We start from the raw sequence: 23620 nt of genomic DNA on the forward strand, positions 1-23620 counted from the left end.
CATGCTCTGTGGACATTAAAAGGCAAGGAATTCCTATCGCATATATAAAGGACCTTCTCAATGTTTGTGAATGTGCAAGATGGACCAAAAGTCGCAAAGTATCTCAACCACTTCCCAGAAATAACAGTACTGTACTTCTTTAGCATGAAAGGATTGTAAATGGATCACATGTGGATCAAGCTTTGATTGAGATTATGATTGAGCACAAAGTAAGGCTAGTTATGGTTTGCTCTATATAAGAACCATGGCAAATGCAAGGCAATCATTGATTATGCAAGCCATAGAGTTAGGGAACCACGTAGGAGAGGAACCAAAAAGAGACTTATTAGGAGGTCAAAGAGATGTGGTTGCCCATTCAAGGTAAGAGTACAATATTTTACTGACACAAAAAATGCTTCCATTTCATTACATCCACTTCATGAAGGACACATCCCTGGCACACGTGAGGATCTGTATCATTTACCAGCACACCCAAATGTCATTGAGTGCTGCATGGAGGATTTGTTTGATGTGGGTAGCAGTAGCTCATCACGACATGTGGCAAAGATGTCTCTGTCAAAAGAAAGATTACATTATAAGCAATCCTCTCTTGTTGATCAAGTAATCTATAGGTTCTTCATGATTCAAAGGGAGATTTCTATGATGTCATACCAGATTCGCAATCAAGGTACCATCTATAACTACCTTTAAGTGGTTTATACCTTATATATGCTATGTGTAGTTGTTAGTTGATTGGCATTTCTTTCGAAATATAGGTAAGATCTCAAAAGATGATTGGACCACCATGTGGAGTGAGGCTTGCATGTTGGAGAAACAAGGCAAGGTAGGTCACGTTATATTCTTGTTCCATAAAAATATTTAGATGGTCATAAGTGGGTATACTAACCTTCCTCCTATATTGGTAGGTGTGCTACTGCTAACCTTACGATCCTCAAGTAGTGAATGATAAAGATAAACCATTCATTGTTATTATTCAAGATAAGTGGATGCTAGACATGGCAATGCGTTTTTCTATGCATAATGCAGGGGCTATTGACAGTACTTTTCAGACAAATGTATTTGGTCTTCCATTATATGCCGCAGTCTTGCCAAACCAACATAGTATAGGTATGTTATAAGAATCAATCAATCCAAAACAATTGACACATTGGAAAATTTAGCTACCTATTTCTTGTTTTTGCTTTAAAAACTCCAACAAAGTTCCACCCATGCGAGTGCCACTAGTAGAATCACCCACAATAGCATGTAGAAGATCTAAGATAGAACTATTGATTTGTGCATCCAATAGAGTGTACTTTACATATTGCCATAATCTCTCAACCAAGTTTGTTGTGTCCACATTTCCATAACTGAATAGATGATTGTACTTGGGCCATCTCTTGTGCCAAGGACAATCATGCCCACACCACCCATTTGTCACATATCTTTGCACATTCCTATACGCAACGTAGTATCGCAGAAGCCCTTGATAGTTTTGCTCAAAATAAAATTCAGTGACACTGTACACAAGTCTCGTCATTGAAGAGTAGAGATGATCTTGCAACTCCTTTGGAACCTACATTTGCAAGGTTTTTGAATTAAATGATACTTGTGTAACAAAAAGAAAGGGCACATATATTCAAACCATGCCATACCTTTGGGAGAAGGTTCTCCACCCATGCTTTCTTTGCATGAGATCAACACATAATTATATGACAGGAGACTTAGCTATCGTACTTCCAACAATAAGGGTCTTCTTTGACCACCTCATCAAAAGCTTGAAGCTCTGTTTGGGATTTATCAATAACAAGGGCCATAGGTTGAAGCTCTGTTTGGGATTTATCAATAACAAGGGCCATAGGTTGAACATTTTTCATTCTAGAGAGAACTATTCTTAGGGGTTTGATGTTCTAGTTGACTCATGCTTTAATATCGATGGATCATCAAAGAACCACACCGCAAGACTACAAGAAGGCGAGAAAATATTACAATGATCTGAGAATGATCCATCTTCTTTGCAGATTATAAATGCCATGAGATTATTGTTCAAGATCTAAAGTGTTTCTACTCCAGGTCATTGGTATTATGTGAGCATGCAATGCAATTATTGTGATTGCCCAGATTTGACAAGTGCTTGCAAACACCTCTATGCACTACGTCTAATCACAGAGAAGCACTTTCCACACTTGCTTCCCATTCTTCCAATTGTGGATAATGCACATGGTAAGGACATACAAGACACAAATGCAGATCATGTACAAGATGTTGAAAGTGCTATGGAGAATAATGTGGCAACCTCAAGGTGCAGTGTGGAAAATAGTAGAGTCATGGTTTGTGTCAATGAAGTGAGAGACATCCTTTCCAAGATTGAAGGAGAACTAGAGCACACCGATTCTTCTCAAAAATTTACCTTCATGCATCAACTGAACACTTGCAACAAGGAAATTCTGATGAGAACTCTTGCACCCAAAGTGAAAGAAATGCCTATGAGAGGAAGCATTTGCCAAATACAAGCAAATGTGACTCAAACAAGGCTTGGACATTGAAAGAAGCTAAAGTTGTGTGCTACATCGGAAGAGCAAAAATTGAGATAGGGTCTTCCCAACCCACGAAGAGTGCTTCTATAGCTAGTGTATTATGAAGGACAACGTGGCCGATATCGCATCAGATTTAAGGAGAAATCATGGATTTGGTGTCCACATTGTTGTACCAAAACTTTTATGGTAGACCCTAGGATTACCACACATGCACCACATGCCATGCACTATTTCCCGTAACAGAGCAAGGCATGCTCTAATTGGTGTAACAGAGCAAGGCATGCTCTAATTGGTGTAGATGGATTTTTACTTAATAAGCATGTGAAAATATGTGATATCGCAACTAATATATCATGCAAAATTTCAGCATGCAAGTATGGGGAATCCCCAAATGATGAGAGGTGCTTCACACTAGTTCAAGAAGATGGTGGAGTCCTTTGTAATGTTTTTGCATCCGAATGGAGGCTTGTACTCTTGTAATGGTTTTTTTGTAATGCCACTCTTAATGTACGAATTGATTATCATTCTCTGTCTCTCTCTCTCTCTCTCTCTCTCTCTCTCTCTCTCCCCAAACCTAGAGCTGTATTGATTGTCATTCATACTCTCTATCCCCCCATGAAGCCTACTTTCTCGGTCAGTGTATATTCCCAGGCTTACTCTAGTTTACTCTTAGTTCACTTCTAGTTTACCCTTAGTTCATCCTTAGTTCACTTCTAGGTCTATCTACCCCACTTTCCCCCCTTCAAGCCTACCTTTCGGTTAGTGTATATTCCCAGGCTTATCTTAGTTCACCCTTAGTTCACGTCTAGTTTACCCTTAGTTCACTTCTAGGTTTATCTACCCCACTATCCCCCCTTCAAGCCTACTTTCTCGGTCAATGTACATTCCCAGGCTTACTCTAGTTCACTCTTAGTTTACTTCTAGTTTACCCTTAGTTCATCCTTAGTTCACTTCTGGGTTTATCTACCCCACTATCCCCCCTTCAAGCCTACCTTTCGGTCAGTGTATATTTCCAAGCTTGTCTTAGTTCACCCTTAGTTCACGTCTAGTTTACCCTTAGTTCACCCTTAGTTCACTTCTGGATTTATCTATCCCTCAATCCCATCCCCCCCACCAAGCTTACCCTAGTTCACCCCTTAGTTCACTTCGAATTCACCCTTAGATCACTTCTGGGTTTATCAAAACACATCCAAAATGTTCAATACATAGAAAAGAGTGGAGTTGCATCCATTCATCCAAAATATTCACTACATAGGAAAGGGTGGAGTTGCATCCATTTATCGAAAATGTTCAATATATAGAAAAGGGTGGATTTTGCATCCATTCAACCAAAATGTTCAATACATAAGAAAGGATGGATTTGACTCCATTCATCCAAAATGTTCAATACATAGAAAAGGGTGGAGTTGCATCCATTTATCCAAAATGCTCAATACATAGGAAAGGGTGGATTTGCATCCATTCATCCAAAATGTTCAATACATAGAAAAGGGTGGAGTTGCATCCATTCATCCATTAGGGAAAAAGGGGGCTCATTTTAGGTCCCTGTAAGAAATTCACTATTTTTCGATTTATTTCTCTCCTAAAAGACCTCCAAAATAATAAAATATGGAAACGTGGCTTAGAACTGTCAGTAAGGACTACCAAACTGTCAGTTCAGAAAGGAATAAGATAATCTTTTGTCTAACTAACACGATTTTGCATTAAATATCTCCTTAGTTTTTTTTGTTTCCCGAAGATTCCGCATCTCTTTTGACAACGTGTGCAGGCCTCTCATAAAGAATCCATCACTGAACTTAATGATTGCATGGATACCGCCACACTTCCACGATTCATGTTACAAAAAGACTATGAGATTGACAAGCAAACTTTGCAACCTCAGAAGCACAAAAAATGGCCGATACTAGTGAGTCACAATCTCAGAAGAAGCGATTACACCATCTTCACATCGACTTAGAAGAACAATATGCTCCAGCACAAAAAAGACAAAAGGATACGGTGCTGACTGCTGAATAACGGGAAAATATGAGAAGAGAAGGGCTTCAACATATTGACTTATGGTGCGATGGAAGCATATATCCAAAATGTCTAGTAAAAAACTCTACACCTCCATTTGTCAATCCAACCACACTACTGAGGTTTGCGGGCGATGGACAAAATGGACTTCTTGGTTATATTTCAGCACAGTCTGCATTTGCAGAAACATATAAAACGATGTACCTACAAGAAAAGAGGGCCAGGATGCAAGAGATAGCCATTCGTGCAAAATTGGAGCAGCAGTTGCGGAATGAAATTGAAGAGCATTCAAAGAGTAAAAAAGAGTTGACAAGAGCAAGAAGGAAGAGAACCGTGCTTGGAGACAGACAACAAAGCAGGAAGATTAAAAACATTGCAAATTTGAAGGGGCTGGGACTGGTGGATGCAAGCGAAGAATTCAGGAAGCAAGGCTAGTTTGTAATTTTTCTTTTTTTATACTCAAAAAGGCTCTCAAATGACTATATCTATTTTGTCCATTAACACAAAACAAGATTGGAAGTGTTGAATAATATAGGTATATTGTGTTGTTACTATAGGAAACTATTGGAGCCTGCAAAAGAAAATATGGATCCCAACCTTCTTCCAGTTAAACAAATGAAAGGATTGCTTTCTTGTGGTGTAGCAAAAGGTTTGATTAAAGAAAAAAATACAAAACAATCAAACGCAATGTTGTAGAGGACTTTATATCCAATAATCAAGTTGATGGTACTACAATCCAAGAGGCTCTTGATGTTAGTGGAGTTAGCAGGAAGGGATATAGTTCGATTTTCCATGCGATATCCTCAACTTTGAGAGATCAAAGGATTAAACGAGTTTTACTGCCAAATCCAGCAACCGTGTGGAGGATAAGAGGTCATTTGAATGAAAGTATAGATGAGTTTATTGGACAATATATCCATATTGAAGAAATATTTCATGGTGGTAAAGGAACCACCGTGTATGACCCTTGGAACAATATATTTGTAGATCTACAACAACTTCAAAGAAGAATGGTCGAGTTTTATGGAATAACATTTGAGGAGTGCAAAGGCATTTTGAAATTTGTTATCAAACTGGATGAGTGTGAGGTTGTAAAGGAAAAGAAAATGGAAAGGATTACTATTACATTGATGAATGGAGCACTTGATACATCATTGACTCGAAGTATTTTAGTGTGCAGTCGGAGAAACACATATGGTGGTTAGGCTCGTTCTAGGTATGATCATTTTTTGTTTCATACTTGATTTTAGTCAATGTTTTCAAATCTTTTATAGTAAGACTTTTGTTTTCTATAATCACAGGTGAAGACAGAAGACCATGAAACACTAGATTGGCTGTTTCACCACACGGAAATACCAAGAATAATTAAAAGACAAGTGCAAGGAGAGAATCTCCATGTTGCAGGAAAAGGTGATTTTCAAGTAGAGTGGCACATGGCGGGGGATCTTAAAACACTTAAGTGCATGTATAACGTTAGTAAAGGAGGTAACTCAAAGTCTCCTTGTCTTTACTGCAAAGAATCAGCTCAAGTAATGGATTCCAAATGGTGGAAGAGAGCACCTAATAGAGATAAAGTTGACCCTGACTTCAAGGCCATTCTTGACATTCCACTATGTAATGTTCACATATGCACATTGCATGCTCTATGTCGAATTATTGAGAAATTGGTATTTTTGTATATTGGATTTGCTTGGAAACTCCGTCCCGAAAAAAATAGAAAGGATGCTCCTCAAGCATTGGAAAAAGTGTTATCCAATATAGGTCTGCATGGAGGTGATGTTCATATCACAAAGGATTTTAAAAAGTCTACCAATGGCAAGGAGGTACCAATCAAGCCCTTTATTGGTAGTGTTAAGGCAAGAAGATTCTTGTCTCGACCCAAACACAGTAGTAAGCAAGTAAGGCAAGGTAGAACAGTTTCAAGGATTAATTATGGATTGTGGAAGCAAGTCCATAATGCCGTGAAAGATCATGAGGCAGATAGGGAAGCATGAAATGTGAAGGCAGAGGTGTGGAGGTCTCTTGATCAACTCTTCATGTTCTGTGACAATGTAACATGGACAAAGAGTGATTACAAGAACTTTGAGGAGGCAATTAAACATTTTGGGAAGTCAATGAAAGACGCGTGGACAGCCTTCAATATAACTCACTACATGGTAAAGTGATGTCTTCTTCTTTTACTTAAGTGTGATCCTCTTTTTTTTTATAACTTACTATGCATTCTTATGTCTGTGAAAACAGCATATCATCTACAACCACCTTCCCTATTTTGTCAAAAAGTATGGATGCCCAGCAATTTGGTCTACCCAAGGCATGGAGAAGTCTCACTACATGGCACATAATGCATTTTTCAGACACACACAACACTATGGAGGGAGTCAAAAGGCAAATAGTCTGAAGGAAGTCTTCCAATGGTTTTACCGAGGCATTCTACAGAGGCTGCATGCTAAAAGAAAAGTTGCTAGTTCCAAAGTCAAGCTTGCTTTTATTCTAGCCCAAAAGCAAAGACGAAGACAAACTTTGGACAATTCAATGGCAGCAGAGAGACATAGACAATGGAGGGATTCGAAGATATTTAGAAACCATAAATGGACAAGTAAACATGAATAGGAGTTTGTAACTTATTGGTGTTATGTCCACATGTTTTCAAACTCAATCAATAGATTTTTATTTTGTGGAACAAGTGACTCTTGGTGTTATGCCTATATGTTTTGAGACCATCAAAAGTATTTCTTTTGTGAAACATGTGATCTATATTAACAAGCATCAATACATCCATGAGCTACACACAAAAAATTCAATCAATACTACTTAATTATGCTAGACACACTATTCAAACGCTTTTAGAAGCTACTGAGTGTGGGAATAGTATTGAAGTGTCATACGATGATGGGACAAATGCAAAAGGGTACTGATCGTCCGTACGGACAAGGAATTGATGAGGATCAAAGACTTTGTACATATCAGTTCAACTTCAACATAATGTTTGTGCTATATTTGATGACTAAATCCTATTACTCCCAGGGCCTACCAGTCGGAACTCTCTTTTTGAACTTGATTGGACTCTTTTTCTTCCTTGTTAACTTAATGTCGACTGTCTGTTTATCAATGCTTGCCTCTGTTGCTTGTCTGGGAGGGGTATCCTTGTCTTCAGCTATCTCCATGTGCTCTTCTTCTTGGATTGTGTGGCCTGATGCAATCATGGGTGGCTCTTGAAACCTTATGAGCTTGTGTTTTCCATAGCCCTCCAGACATTTGGGCTCCTTAACACCACATGCTAATGCATAAGAAGTGTAAGACAAAAAGTAAGAGGCCCTAGAGGCCTGCTTATTCACATAATCCCCAAATATATCTATGGCAGACAGCCTCTCTATTAAAATGATCTTTTCCTTTTGCCATGGAAGATCATGTCCACCTAAAACCCTAGACAAAAATTTAAAGAAGTAAACAATGGCTTCTCCATTGTTGCTCAACTGCCTATGGTAAATCAAGATCTTAGCACTGCCTAGATCATGAATATAATGAGCTAGGCTTGACATTTTGCCAAACCCAACCGGCCTGCTTCCACTTGTTCTCTGGAGGAATGTGTCATCCTCAATTTGTAGCTGCCACATATCAAAAGATTGGAGTGAGACAATAATACACAACTACAAAACATTTAAACACAAGATAAAGTATTTGATTTGAAGTAACAAGATCATACCTTCTCATTTTCATCTCAACAACAAGAAGTTTCTTTCCAAAGATTTATTCCTCTCCCCTCCAATCCAGCCTCTTCTTTAAGCTTTCCCTTGTGAAGTGCTGAGAGATTCATAGTTTCCTGTGTGAGCTGGAAGATAGCTTCATCTAGCTCTTGGAACTTTTCAGCCTCTTTGAAACAAATAGTAAGGGCCTCTGCAGGATCAAAAGTTGTTTCCAAAGCCAGTAGTGAATGGTCATCCTCTATGCCAACCTCCTTGTCAAGCCTTGAAGCCTGGGCAATAAGGGAAATGGCATAGTCCTCCCTCAAATTGAACATACACTCTATATCATGGAGGAAAACATAATCTTTACCTGGAAGCATGGACACTGCATAGTTGCTGCTCTGAACATCAAAATCTTCAACTGGCTATGCTGTCGTAAGAGTTTCAGTCCTCAGTTGAACAAGGTCAAGAGCATCCACTTGCAGCCCCTCATCCTGGAGGTTGATATCTTCTTCCTGCTCTGCCATATCTGTTGCCACAAGAACATCCTCTTTTTCCTCTGCTACTACAGATGTATCTTCTTCTTCAGCCTCCTGCCCTTGCTCTTCTAGAGAGTGCTGATGGAAGACAATGTACATAAGGAATGCCATGGTTTCCTCAAGCACTCTACACTTTCTGGTGTGCAAGTTACAGCTGAATTTATATTCCTCAGGCAGGCTATCAAATCTTCTATTCACATGGTACCTCAGCCTGTCTCAATGGAGACAATATGATTTATATGCACAAAAACCTTTTCACCTTCCACAATTCTTCCTGCCTCTGTCAGTTGTTTGAAGGTATCCCAATGGTCTGAAAGAAAATCTCTGTGATGCTCCAGTACAGACCTCATAGTGAACTCCCTGTTGAAAATACTGTGGTATATGTGGAAGTTCCTCTGAGCCTTGCACTTGTGAAGAAAGTCAAATAGGAGCAAATCTGGAGATTTGTCCTCTTCTGGTTCCCTTTGTTTTGAAAGGGAAGACTCACCTTTCTGCTCCAGTCTCTTGCTTTTGCCTGAACAAAAATTTATATATCATGAATTCTATATGTTGACATATGCAATCAGGGAATGTATAGGATATCACCAAACAACTCTCTTGATGAGCACACATGAATCACCTGCTGGTGATTGCTGTGGTCTAAGTATAGCAGCAGAAAAGTCCAGCTTCCTCTTGAAAGGAGAGGCCTGAGAATCAACTGTTCCAAAGCAAAAACTTTTCTCATCATCAAGGAAGAAATCCCCAGGGCCATAGAAAGCAAAACAATGAGGAAGAAGTGAAAACCAAAAGGGACAGGAATTTGCAAGAAAATGCCATGCAGGGCCATTTGGAAAATGTCAAGTACTCTCCTCGCATTTTGTTGCAAATTCTCCATTTCTATTGACATCTATCTCCAATCAAATGATAGAAACATCTTACAGTGTCCTGGACAGTAAATGATACTAGGAGGAATTCCCCAGGGCCAAAGAGAGCAAAACAAAGAGGAAGAAATGAAAACCAAAACTAATATAAGAATTTGTAGGAAAACGCGATTTAGGCCATTTGGAAAATGTAAAGCACTCTCCTCACATTTTGTTGCAAACTTCTAGGTCCTATTCATATCCATCTCCAATCAAATCCTAGGGTGATGTACCAAATTCCTGAGCAGTAAAATTCAAGAATTCTATGGATGGAAGAAATATATATCAGAAAACATTGAAAAGAATATAGATCTCTGACCTTTCTTTTCCTCTTTCATACTGTTGGAGTTTCCCTGGTGATTCTTCTGCTCTCTTCCAAACTTGAGCTGCAGCCTAGGTAACTCGGAGATCTAGCAGTGGTAGTAGTCTTCAGGCAGGTTGCAGAGTGGATGGAGTGTGTTGGGTAGGAAGTGATCAGAGGGGGAAGGAAAAGGATGATGGGAGGGTGTTGGCAGGGATGAAAGACGAGGAGGGAAGAGTGTTAATGGATCTGATTATGAAATCATGATTGGCACAATTTCCAAGGCAAAAAGTGCCATTCACACGTGCCAAATTTTAAACTCTAAAAGATCTGGGTCCCATCCACACGTGTGAAAAAACGACTATATTCCACACGTGTGGTATTTATTAGCTACTTTATTTGTATTTTGCACTAATCTATTCACTCCTGTTTAATCTCTCCTATCTCAGCTCTCTTGCCTCTCTACCTCCCTACTCTGCACCATCAGCATCTTGACCAGCAGCACAGGTTCATCCCCAGCATAGGGTACTCATCACCAGCACATCACACCTACAGATAGCTTCCAGGTCAGTAAGACACTCTATATCCTTTTCTTCTTGTTTAATAGTATATTAGGATAAGGTACTGAGTGATGTGATGTAGCTTAGATATTATGATAAATATTATATGCATTTCTTAGCTTTTTCCACTGCAAAAACAAGCAGGAAGACTTTTGAATTGGGCTTGCTGAGTGAGAGATTGATTTCTTCTTGCCTTCTATAGACTCAATCCATCTTGCACCAAGTTGCAAACACAGTGAAATGACTGAAGGCATGCTCCAGTATGCTGCCTCAAGAATTTCCAGGAGAACGCGAAGAGAAGGCTTTAGGAATCTCAAACAGCCTAAATTGCATTTTGTTGCAAATATGAAACTGTTGCTTCATCCACCCCTATCATTGTGATTTTGTGTCTTTCTGGGCTATTCAAGGCTGTACACTCCTTGCATAAACTCAATCCATATTGTTTGTAGTTGTAAAGACAGACAATTCACTGTAGGAATGTAATAGCATGTTGTTTCAAGTATTTGCAGGAAAACGCGAGGGTGAGCTATTAGGAATTTCAAATCGTCAAAATCGCGTTTTGTTACAAATTTATAAATGTTGCTTTATCCACCTTGTCATTGCCTTCTTGTATCATTCCATGTTCTCCATGGCTGTAATCTCTTTCCATTGCTTTGTATGCAGCTTTTCAGAGTGATGGCAAGAACTAAGTCAACTGCAAGGAGGGCTGGCAAGGGGCCAAGGCTTGCAGCAGCAGCAGCTAGGGCAGGTATCAAGGAATCTAGTGTGCCTCCAAAGGGAAGAGTTGCACATGGCAGGAAGGGGAAGCCAATGAGCCTGCTCCAGCAAAAGTCCAAGAGATTGAAACATTCTGCAGGTGTGCTAAAGGAGATTAGGAAGCAACAGAAAGCTATAGGCTTTGCAATCCCCAAGGCACCTTTTCAGAGACTAGTGAGAGAAATATGTGATAGTTGGCACCTTGGTTTCAGGTGGAACAGGACTGCCATTCTTTCCTTACAGGAAATGGCAGAGGATTACTTGGAGAAATACTTTGAAGATGCAATGCTGGTAGCAGCCCGTGCACACAGGGTAACTATGATGGCCAAAGACTTCAACACCTTGTCCAGAGTGAGATGGAGGTATGACAAGCTGGTCCATCTTGTGGAATGGCAGGACATAAAAATGAGAGACATATTATTAATTCCACCTACAAGAAAATTGAAGGTAGATAAGGTGAAGGTTGTTGAAGTAAAGCTGCTTATGAGGAGTCACTGAAGCAGCAAATAAAAGAATCCAAATCTGCTATAGATGTGGAGACTGTACAGATGGAGCTGCAGATACAGAGAAGGTTGCAGGAGCTGGGCCCTAACATAGTTGTCCATATTGAGGATGAAATTTCAGAGAATAATTTTGACTTGACAAAACCATGCTTGGCAGCATTGGCTCATAAGAATGAGTATTGCTCAGATACTATCATTCTTGCAATGCTCTAGTAAGTGTCTTTTATTTTACATTTGTTTGCAAAACAATCCTTATTGTACCTCCTCCTTTACACCCTACCCTAATTATTGTTTGTTCCAATGTAGCATGATGAGAAGCTAGCTTAACCATGCTGTACAGCATACAGTTCATATTATTGATCCTGCCACTACAAGAATGGTCTATACATAGCGACCCTCATATAAATATGAAGAAAATAGCGGGGGTCGCTTTCGTGGATGCTTATGCGACCTTTAAAATGCAGTTGTATATGCCACCGTAGTAGCGACCCTAGCAAACTGGAAATGAGTGGTTTATGCATCGAAATTGCGATGCATAACCCACCTTTTTTTTAGGGTCGTTTATGCATCTCAAATCTTTAAAAAAAATAAAACGTGTATTCATTTTCTTTTTGCCCGTTTCGCGCGCACTGTAGCAACTGTAGCAGCTTCAAACGTTTGATTCGTCTCACAATCCCAAGCTCACGGCCAACACAGGTAACGTGTGTGTGTGTGTTGGGGTATCGATGCTCTGTGTGGTGCACTTGCTAAAAGCACTTTCTTAAGGTGCTTGTGATGACAAGGGCTGAGCCTTCAGCGTAGTGAATGTTGCCCAGGCGGTGAAGCAATTGTTGGTTGGTTGCGATAAAGCTACTGCTTCCTTGTTAAGGTGATTGAAACGAGGGCTGAGCCTTCAGCGTAGTGAACGCTGAGGCCATGAAGCGACCTCAGCCAAAAAAAATGATGCGTTCCACGCTTTTTTTTCTCTTTTTTATTTTTATTTTTATCCCTCCAGTCTTTACTAAGTTGAGATGAAATGAAGCAATAGTGCAATGCAGCCTCTGAGCTGAGATGAAACAAAGCAAGAGCGTTGCAAGCTATGGCTGTCTGGTACTCGGCTGCAGTTAGAAGCGATGGCTATCTTGGTACTTAGTAGAAGCGATGACTGTCTCTATAGCCAAAGTTATGATACTCTTACTGAACTGAAAAGAATATGAAGCAAGGATACGCTTGCAAGTTGGCTGAGCCAAAAGCGATGAAGCTCTGGCTGAGAGAAAGACTAGAAAAAAACATAAGCGCCTGCTACCAATTACTTGAGCCTTGAGCGATGAGTTGGCTAAGCCTTGAGAACGATGATGAAGCCATAGAAGTGCGAGGTAAGGATTTGAGATCTGTTCCAAGAGGTGCTTCTCGTCGCAGCTCTCATGGCCCAGCTGAACCTTGCATGTTCTTTCGTGTTGAACCCAGTTGCTCTGTCGTAGAGAAGAGGCATCACCTTGCCACTATGAACATTGAGATGATACAAAAGCCATTGCAATTGTAGTGTTTCATAGATCTCCAGGGTGGCTTTGTACCCAACGCTGTTTGAACGCTTGCTCGGCTTAGAAGTGCTATGCCTGAAGGGATGGCACTGGACGTTACAATAGTTCAAATGCTAATGCATAGCAGCCAAAGCTGTTTGTGGGCATGATTCTTATTCTCATCTTTGCAGAGGCTCTCTCTCTTTATGGGTTGATTGTATCATCCTATCAAATCAAAAAAAAAAAGTGTGTGAGTGAGAGAGAGAGAGAGAGAGAAGGGTTGCCAAGTGTGCATGTGTGTGTGTGAGAGAGAGAGAGAGAGAAGGGCTGCCAAGTGTGTGCGTGTGTGTGTGTGAGAGAGAGAGAGAGAGAGAGAGAGAGGGAAGGGGGGGCTGCCGAGTGTGTGTGCGTGTGTGGTGTGTGGTGTGTGTGTGTGTGTGTGTGTGTGTGTGTGTGTGAGAGAGAGAGAGAGAGAGAGAGAGAGAGAGAGAGAGATTTGATTTGATTTGATTTGGTATTTACGTCCGCGGGGGACCAAAAATGACCCATGGGACCCTCATGTCTACAAATAGTCTCCCCTTGCGGGGGTGTGATCCGTGTCATCTGTAGATGTTTCCATTAGTAGTTTGTGGTGTTCTAGGATGCGGGTAAGATATGTCCCTAGACCTGTAGGAGAGGGTTTTGTTTTTAGAAGCAAATCTGCAAAAGTGTGGCATCCATGGATCACTACAAGAATGGTCTATACATAGCGACCCTCATATAAATATGAAGAAAATAGCGAGGGTCGCTTTTGTGGATGCTTATGCGACGTTTAAATTGCAGTTGTTTATGCCACCATTGTAGCAACCCTTGCAAACTGGAATTGAGTGGTTTATGCATCGGACTTGCGATGCATAAGCCACCTTTTGTTTTTGGGTCGTTTATGCCACCCGAAATTTTTTAAAAAATAAAATGTGAATACTCGACTGGGTACTCCGCGCGCATCGACTGGGTATGAGGACCAGAAGCTGGTCGACACTGCTGCGAATGCATGGGACTCTGCGGCGGCATACCTCTCAAACCATTAGTAGGAGCTTCCTTCTAAATGACGAATTGAGTGGTTTATGCATCGGATTTGCGATGCATAAGCCACCTTTTTTTTTGGAGTCGTTTATGCATCGCAATTTTTTAAAAAAACTAAAAGTGTTCATTTTCTTCCCCGTTTCGCGCGATTTGTAGCATCTGTAAATTTTTCCACGCTGCGCGCAGTTCGTCTCTCAATCCACGCTCACGGCGGCCAGGTTTGTCAGCACTTATTTCTATTAGCTCTTATTCAGACAGTTTCTCAATCAAACACAGCTCTCAACCTGTTAGCTTCGTTCCTTTTCTTTCTCCATTCAGTTGTGGTTTAGACAACACTGATTCAATCAGCATCGTTTCAATTAGCAGCACAGATCAAGACACTTAAATCTTAACTAGCTCCCAAATTATATGTATTTGACTCAAACAGACTCAAATCTGTATTTGACTCAAACAGACTCAAATCTGTATCTGACTCAAGTAGACTCAAATCTGATAGCTCCTGACCAGCTTTAAATTTGTCGACTCCTATCTGAACTCTTCTTCCTCCAATATGATCCGATTCAGACAGTACTGAGCCTAACTCTCCCTCCTTCTATCAACATTGCTTTAATAAGCACTGTATCAGTCTCAGCACTGCTTCAATAATAAGCATTGTATTAGTCAAGAATGAACCTATCACACTTATTTATATGCGCTTACAACCCTATACAAAAGATCTGGCCTTTGATGGATCTTGCCTCATGTGATGAAGTCATATTCCCAAGATTCTAGGCTGTCAAAGATATTATCTTCAAGATGATGTACCACCACTGCCTTGCATCTGTGAAATATGTTAATGTAATCTATATTCTCTAGCAGCAACTACCTTTGAAGATCCTCAACATCCTTATTTATTTGCAAGTAAAATAATGAATGCAAAGTTTATGGTGGGACAGTCAGTGTGTTCAACACAATTTGTGCATCTATCATATCCCATTCTTTAGGCCACACATGATGTGACTTTCTAATTAGATAGGTCCTCCAATGAGTTCCTCTTCCACTATTATTTGTGGGTAGCTAACATGTCCCTCTCTATGAAGTGACCATTCGAATTAGGATTCTGAGCTAGATAAAGTAGGTGACCACTGACAATGGAATGAAGCTTTAGGATTTCCAATGGCTTGTACATCTATGAATGAGATGAATCTAGCTGGTTATGCATTGATTAGGCTTCCTATAGGTCATCATCCATGCAACACTATATTTCAACATTCGCTTTAAGAGCCCATCATTTCATCCTCTATTGTATTGGGAACCCTAAGCTTAAGGAGTTCTTCATCTTCTTTAAATATCTCAAGGTGTTCTCCAGCCAACAGCCTTCTGGACTGGCCGACCAGCTCCCTTCCTCACATTCTGGCAGCCTTGCAAGTAGATCACGTGGCCTTGAGGCACACAATTGAAATCTCCAAGAAGATGATAGGTAATCTAGATATCAATATCTTTTGATTCCTTTTACCACTATATCTCCCTATAAAACTCTAATTTTATAAAGAGCACTTCCTGCAAGTTTTTGAGGATGGATTCATTGTCAGCCCTAGATACCCTCATCAGAAGATCACATGCCATATTATCATCGACCAATAAAGAGTATCATCCCACTATGTGTAGATTGAATCAGATTGAATTTGGTAGAGCAAAGGGCATTACTTGAGAGGCATAGTTATGCAAGGTACACAGTTAGGGAGGTGCAGATTGAGAAGCATTATATGTTCAGATGCCCACCCTATTATTTGATTCAAGGGAGATTCCATTGTCTCAAGATGGATTCAACCCTCTCTCATAGGTTATACAATGTCGCACAATAAGAGGCTCAATATGTTTTTGATACTCTGAAAGAGGACTTCCATCAATCTCACCAGGATTGGAGAAAGCCTATTCCTCAGGTTACTTATAAATTGCAGCTACCATCTTTGGTACAACCAGCCTATCCTTGGTGGCTCTTTTGTGGAGGGGGTGTACTTTGCCTCCCGTGGGTTTTATGAAGTTCACCTCACCGATGCCTTGCAGAAGCAGCATGTGCTTGAATTTTCTCCTTGATTTTATGGCAGGAAAATGGTACATGCTATGCCATGGTTCCCCAATAAGGACTATCAAAGTCTCATACGACATCATTGTCCAGTCTGGGTGGAGGTGGTTAATTTCCCAGACTATATGCGAGAAGAATTGCCAGGATTGGCCGCTGCACTGGGCCAAGTTATCTGCCCCCCTCGCCCTGCTGGGAATCGTAATAGATTTTGTTTTGTGGGACACAGATACCCCTACCCTCCCCTCCATTGCAGTCGAGGTTGAAGGTTTGCCAATGGGCCAAAAGTACTTTGAATTGAAATGGGAAATTTTTGCAGGTGCTTGTTTTTCATGCCATAAGTACGGGCATCTGGCCTCTGCATGCCCTACTGTCTTGCATCCCCCTCCAGCCACTGCTATACCTTCTCCCCTGGTTCAGCCCACTCATAAGCAAGAGACTACTGGGTCCAAGAATTTGGATAAAAATGCCTCCAAAGTTGGGAAAGTGGCTTCGCAAATGCTAGCCATAGATAAAGGCAAGGACAAAGGTAAAGAGAAAGAGAAGGCCCCTGATAATGATGGTTTTTTACAGCCCAAGAGGGTGTTGAGGCAAAGACCCCTTCAATCTCGCCACTAGGATGCATCTACTCCTACTCCAGGCCAAGCCTCTACCTCAGCCACTCCCCCGCCGGTTCTTCTCAATTGGGTTGGAGTTCTCAAAAAACACATTCCTGTTTGTGAGTCTGAGGAAGGGCTATCCTTTGACCCAGGGAAGGAAGGGCTGCAGCCCATGATGGCTGATGCTTAAGCACTCTTTGGTTGTATATTCTTGGTCTCCTCCTTTGTATATATCCTCATGCTTGACAAACTCCATTGTGTCACTCTTAATGTACAGGGCCTCTGCAATCCTTCTAAAGTGGAGGCTAGTGTGGAATTATGTTTTAACTAGGCAGCCGGACATTCTCTGTTTGCAAGAACATAACCAACATTCTATGGCTGGCCAGGCTGGCTATTTTGGGGGCTATGATATCCACTATGCAGGTACTAAGCATTTCTCGGGTCTTTGCATATTGGTCAGACATGAACTGCAGCCCCAGCTTGCCTTCAATGATTGTGATGGCAGATGGATGGTGATTCAATGTGATGTCAATGGTGATATTTGGGAATTTGCCTCTATTTATGCCTTGCAAACTTCTGCTTCCAGAGCTTCCATGTGGCATGCCATTGCTTCTTACCCATGGCGATCTTGTGCTCTTCTTGGCGGAGACTTTAATAACTCTCCCATGCCATCAGACAACACTACTCATAGATCTCATATGATCCCTTCTGAAAAGCGATCATGGGAGGAGTTACTTACCACGACACATGCACAAGATTTATGGACAACCATGCACACTGGAATAGTGGGCTACACCTATCATCATAATGCCTTTACTAACTACTGGGCTCGCTTGGATAGGTGGTATTTACTGTATGCTCAACAATATACAGATTTCAGTCTTCATATTGAGGTTGATCACTCTCTTGGTCTCTCTAACCATGCTCCTTTATGGCTGAATATTCAGTTTGGCAGCCCTGGGATGACATGCCTTTACATTCCATTCGGATGAAACATAACAATAAAGAATACCTGCAGCATGCACAATTTCAACAATTGATCCGATATGCCATAATTCCTCTTACAGCCCATGTCCATTATGACTGTAATTTTGCATGGCAACGCCTTGTGGACAGGCTTCAGCATGCTATTCATGAATATGGGAGTAATTTCATGCCTGACTGGAGAGCTAAAGTTCAGCATGCCAAAGCAGTAGTTCAGTCCTTGACTGCACATTCCCAATTGCAGCCCCTCTCCTCTCAACAAATGGACACTCTCTCTCAGTCACAACAGCTCTCTTGCAAGCTAATGACTGATGGAAATTGGTCAAGTGGCAGGTTCGGGCAAGGATGACTCAATTCATGGATAAAGGTTGCTCTTCAAAATCTTTCTTTCAAGGGTTACATGCTTCCAGGAGGAAGACCTCTTGCCTCAGAGTCCGTAAACTGGATGGTGAATGCACTCGGTCTTTCTCAGAGCTCCAACATGAATGCTTTTCTTATTTTCAGAAACTGTTTGCACCCCCTGCTACCACTTCTTTGCACGAATTACAAGCTCGGGATACTCTTTTACAGCATGTTCTTCCCATTCTCAACCCACAGGAAGCTCTCAAACTTGATATGCCTTTCACTGATGTGGAGCTTGATGATGCCTTGTCCCATCTCAGCACTGGTAAGGCACCAGGATATGATGGCCTCACGGTGGAATTTTTCTTACACTTTTGGGAAGACCTTAAAGGTGTTATCCTGCAAATGATTAATGAGGCTTGGCATATAGGAGTACTCCCCCAATCATGGAAGCATGGCATAGGTAAACTCATCCCCAAGCGGAATTTGTGTGAGCATCTCATGGATTGGAGGCCCATCACATTGATGCCTGTTGCAAGTGCTTTATGAGGGTCTGCATCCCTTGCAATATGGCTTTGTTCCTAGGCGGCAGATCCATGATAATATTGGCAATGCTCTCATGGCTATTGAATATGCAAAATATTCTGACCAAGATGTTTTTATTATGCAAGTGGACTTTGCTAAAGCTTTTGACATGGTCAACTGGGATTTTATCTCACAGACAATGGCTCAGATGGGATTCGGGCCAAAAATGGCTAATGTCATCTACTGCTTGTATGCTGACTCTACAGCCCAATGCATCCTTGGTAATCATCTTTCTCAATCTTGGTCCTTGGGTTGTTCGGTCAGACAAGGGTGTCCACTCAGTGCCCTCTTATATGCCATTGCCACTCACCCACTTCTCAGATACTTGGATCATCTTACCGCTGTCGTGCTGTGGCACATCCATGTAGTGAAAGAAGCTCACAGACCATCCCATATGAACTCAGATGCATGGGCATGAAGGCAGTATGATTAGTCAAGGTCATGGCCATGGTCCTGACTAAATGAGTATTGATGGCAGTGAAAATAATGCGGGGATAGCAAATGTTAAATGAGGCCAAATGAGTCTTTTTGATGTTATGCATGGGAACAGCCCCTAAGCAAAGATATGGTGTAAAGGAGCCATAAAGAATGTGATACTTATCAATCCAAGAAAAATGGAAGAAAAATGAGGGCAGTGTGGAATTTCAAAATGGAATAAACGTGTTTTCAGCTGAAAAAGGCCCGATTTGCCGGTAGGATCCAGAAATAACCAGAGTTGGGGGGGCGCTTCGAAAGGGTATGGAAGAATAAGCAGGGAGCTTTTCGGAGGGAACCGGGGGCTCTCTGTAGAATGTACAGAGAGTAGCTGTGTGTGGATGGGGGGGGGGCTCGGGGAAGGGGCCTCAGGAGCGGAAGACGAAGGGGTGCCTTTTGACGTGTGGTGAACTGCAGCTGAGGCAGGTCGGGCTGACAGCGAAGGAAAATAAGCGTGGAAGCGAAGGCCAGAGGAGTCAGCCGTCAACAAAGACAACGAATCGATTTTTGTGGGTATGAATCTGCTTTTCTTGGACACTGCATCACTCATGAGAAGATAGTATCCCCAAAGTTTTTGCTGTCTTCAGACATGTTCTAAGAAAACCCAATCAGCTTTGTCGTCTGCTGTCTTGGCTACAAGCTTGACGATCATGCCACCACTTGAGAAATTAGCATTGTGCACTTAACTGCTGCTGGGTTACACTCCAAGCTCTCTAAGCCAATGGTATCAATCTCACAGATGAGGACTTAAGGTTTGGCAAAATGCTTCTAGAGGCTTGTGATCTGATGAAAGGAACATGCAAGTCAAGTGGTTATTTCCAAGATATCTGTTCGAGTTGTTGCCATCCTCTTTTCTTTTTTTTCTTAAACTAAATCATCATAGCACTACTTCAGTATCGTATGCAGCATCTAAGATCTTTCTCAGCAGTGAAACCAATTCATAGATTTTCTACTACTCTTTGATTAGCCTCTTCTTTGGGGTATGCTCCAATAGGCTGTGCATTTGTTGTTGAGCTGATTTCTACCTCTTGATCCGGAGCTCGGATATTCTCTGCTAGTATGTGTGCTATGATTATGATGGTAATTGTATGTGTGATTTTGGGAGTGCATGTGTGATGATGAACTTGTAACCAAGGAAGAGAAAGGGAGAATGATACTAATCTCAAACCTTCGAGAATTGAAGTGAATTGGCATTTGTACATGTCAACAAAAATGTTAATGTCTTATGCTCCTTGAGGAGCTATCTATTCTGTTTCCTTCCTGGGATTTTGGAAGCTACTCTCACAGCCAGAAGTCCCGCGCTTTCCCAGCGACACCGCCACGTCACGACATTCTTTGGTGAACCCGACGTGAAATTGCTGGGGTGAGAGTGTGGTGAAATCCCCGTGAACTATGTATGTGATGATTTCAGCATATGTATGAGGTAGAAAACCTTGATGGCCTATGATCTAGAGGGTATTCCTTAAGGGTACAGGCAGCAGAGCCTGTATGATTTGTTGGTACCATTTGACCCAGGTGGATTAGGGAAGAAGAAGGATTACAAGGGCTTATGACACTTGTTCACCTCAAGAGAAGGGGGTAACAAGGAGCTTGTATAGACTTGTAGTTCTCTCTTAGGACTGTAGAATGGGCAACAAGGGCTTGTGACACTCATCCTTCTCGACAGCTGAGGAAGGAGAGGAGCTTGCAATGACTTGATCCATTCCTGCCACTTCAAGGGCCTATGACACTCATCTATTCCAATAACCAAGGATAGAGAGGAGCTTGTAGTGACTTGAAGCTAAACCTTTGTCTCAAGGGCTTACGACACTCGACCTTTTTGATAGTTGAGGAAGGTGAGGAGCTTGTATTGACTTGAGGTCTTCCCTACAAGTTGCAAAACAGTTAGAATGCTCAAGAACTTATGAATGCCGGAAAGGTGGACACTTCTTTGTACTCTAATTGTCAGAATATCTGAAAGAAACTCTTGAAAAACAGGGCTAAATGTATGCAATGATAATCTGAATGAATGGTTCGACATAGAGAAAGCCCAAAACATCAGAAGGATAAAAGGAATGCCAATGTAGAATGCTGTAGAATTGAGTGTATGAACATGGAGATTAAAGCTCTACTCGTTGTTCAGGAAAGCCATATATGATGGCATTATATGTACACATGGAATGCTCATTTGTAATACATGAATAAACTATGTGCCAGTTAATGGCTGCAACCAGTTAGAGTCTTTGAAAAGAAGCTCATGGTGATTTGAAGCAGTACAGGGCATCGGTGGAAGGGGAAGGCAGGCTAGGCTTCATATGTGATGCAGGATGGCAAAGCATGATAACCCACAGCAATTTGTTGAAGGATTGAAAAAGCTTTGTAATCAGGGTAGCCTTCATGAAGCCATATGGACTGTGGACAACCTGACAGTGGACGGGCACAGCTCTCATGTTTCTACCACTATGTTTTACTATCTCTTACAAGGGTGCATTGACAAAAGGGACCTGGATACTGGCAGAACAGTGCATTCTCTTATAAGGAGAAGAAGATATGAGCTCAACACTTTCTTGGGAAGCCACTTGATTAGAATCTCATTAGAATGTATGCGTTGTGTGGTAGTTTACCGGAAGCAAATGATGTGTTCTCTAAGCTTTCGAATCCGAATGTCTTAGCATGAACTGCTGTGATTCTAGCACATGCAAAGCTTGGATATGGTGGAAATGTGATTCATTTGTTCAGCAAATTGCAACAGACAACCAAGTGTAATTCCAGGGAATTACATGTATGTTGCTGTTTTAAAAGCATGTTCAAGTATGGAAACTCTTCATGAGGGTAAGCTGGTCCATGGACACTTACTTGAGAGTGGTCATGACTCAAACATTACTGTTTTCAATACCCTTATTAGCATGTATGCCATATGTCGTAGCCTGTATGATGCATATAAAGTGTTTAAGAGATTGCCCATTTCAAGTGCGGTGACATGGAATGCAATAATTGGAGGTTACGCTCAGCATGGGCATGGTCACCAAGCTCTCCTTCTCTTTCAGGAAATGCAACAACATGGCATGAAGCCAACGCAATTACGTTCGTGTGTGTTTTGAAAGCATGTTCCTATATGGCAAGTTTAGGGCACAGCAAGCTTACTTATGCCTATGTAGTTGAGAGTGGGTTTGAAACTGATGTATTTGTAGGGAGTATCCTTATTGGCATGTATGCTAGATGTGGAAGGCCTGCAGATGTACAGAGTGTGTTTGAAAAGCTACCAAAACATGACCGGGTGACATGGAGTGCAATGGTTACAGGGTATGTTCAGCATGGGCGGGGTGAGGAGGCTCTCCATCTTTTTGAGCAAATGCTGCGGGAAGGGATGGAGCCAAAGGATACCATTCTTGTAAGTGCTTTGAAAGCTTGCGCCAGTACATCAGCTGATCATAGGGGTAATTTCATTCATGGATATGTTGTCGAAAGTGGTTATGATTTGGATGCATGCGTCAGTAGTATGCTAATTGATATGCTTGCAAAACTTGGGTCTCTTGAGGAAGCTCAGAGAGTGTTTGACAGTTTAGGACAAGAAGGTGTGGTGCCATGGACTACTATGATTGCAGGATATTCTCAACATGGACATGGACAAGCAGGACTTTTTGAACAAAATGCAACAGGAGAGGCAAATGCCCAATAATGTTACTCTTATCAGTGCCTTGAATGCATGTTCAAGTATAGCTGCCCTTTCCCAAGGCAAGCTAGTCCATGCTCGCTTGATGGCTAGTGGCTTTGAGTTAGATGCAGTGGTTGGGATTGCCCTTATCAATATGTATACAAAATGTGGGAGTCTGGAGAGTGAAGCCAGGGTGTTCAAAACTTGGCATATCAAAGATATAAGATATGGACTACCCTGAGCGTAAGGCACCAGCCTCTGAGACAACAGGGAAGGTTAACGTCAATGGGGGTTCAACCCCATTATCACTAGAAGGTTTGAACGAGGATGATGTTGGCTTAACCATGCAAGATGGGCAATACTACGATGCAATGCTATCTTTTGCAGATATTCTCGACACGCATGGGGAATCTAGAAACACACTTGTGGACTGCTCTGAGAACAATCAAACTGTATCTTATGAAAGTAAAAGCTGTGAGAATTTCAACTAGGGGGATGCCAAACCAACACTTGTGCAAGTTGCATTAGCTGGCAAAGAGAATGGAGATGGAGTTTTAACAACCCTTGAAAATAGGCTTCTTATGAGCAGGATGATCAATACAGGAA

General features: G+C 41.5%; 1 protein-coding gene across 1 annotated transcript; it reads left to right on the forward strand.

Moving 5' to 3' along the window:
• Positions 1-22339: 22339 nt before the first annotated feature.
• Positions 22340-23038, forward strand: LOC147641154 (pentatricopeptide repeat-containing protein At1g50270-like). The gene has a single exon (XM_086811726.1). The coding sequence runs from the start codon at positions 22340-22342 to the stop codon at positions 23036-23038; it is 699 nt and encodes a 232-aa protein (XP_086667852.1).
• The last annotated feature ends 582 nt before the right edge of the window (positions 23039-23620 follow it).

Source organism: Cibotium barometz, chromosome 2, assembly GCF_041138505.1.
Source record: "Cibotium barometz isolate CiBa-2024 chromosome 2, ASM4113850v1, whole genome shotgun sequence".
NCBI classification, from domain to species: domain Eukaryota; kingdom Viridiplantae; phylum Streptophyta; class Polypodiopsida; order Cyatheales; family Cibotiaceae; genus Cibotium; species Cibotium barometz.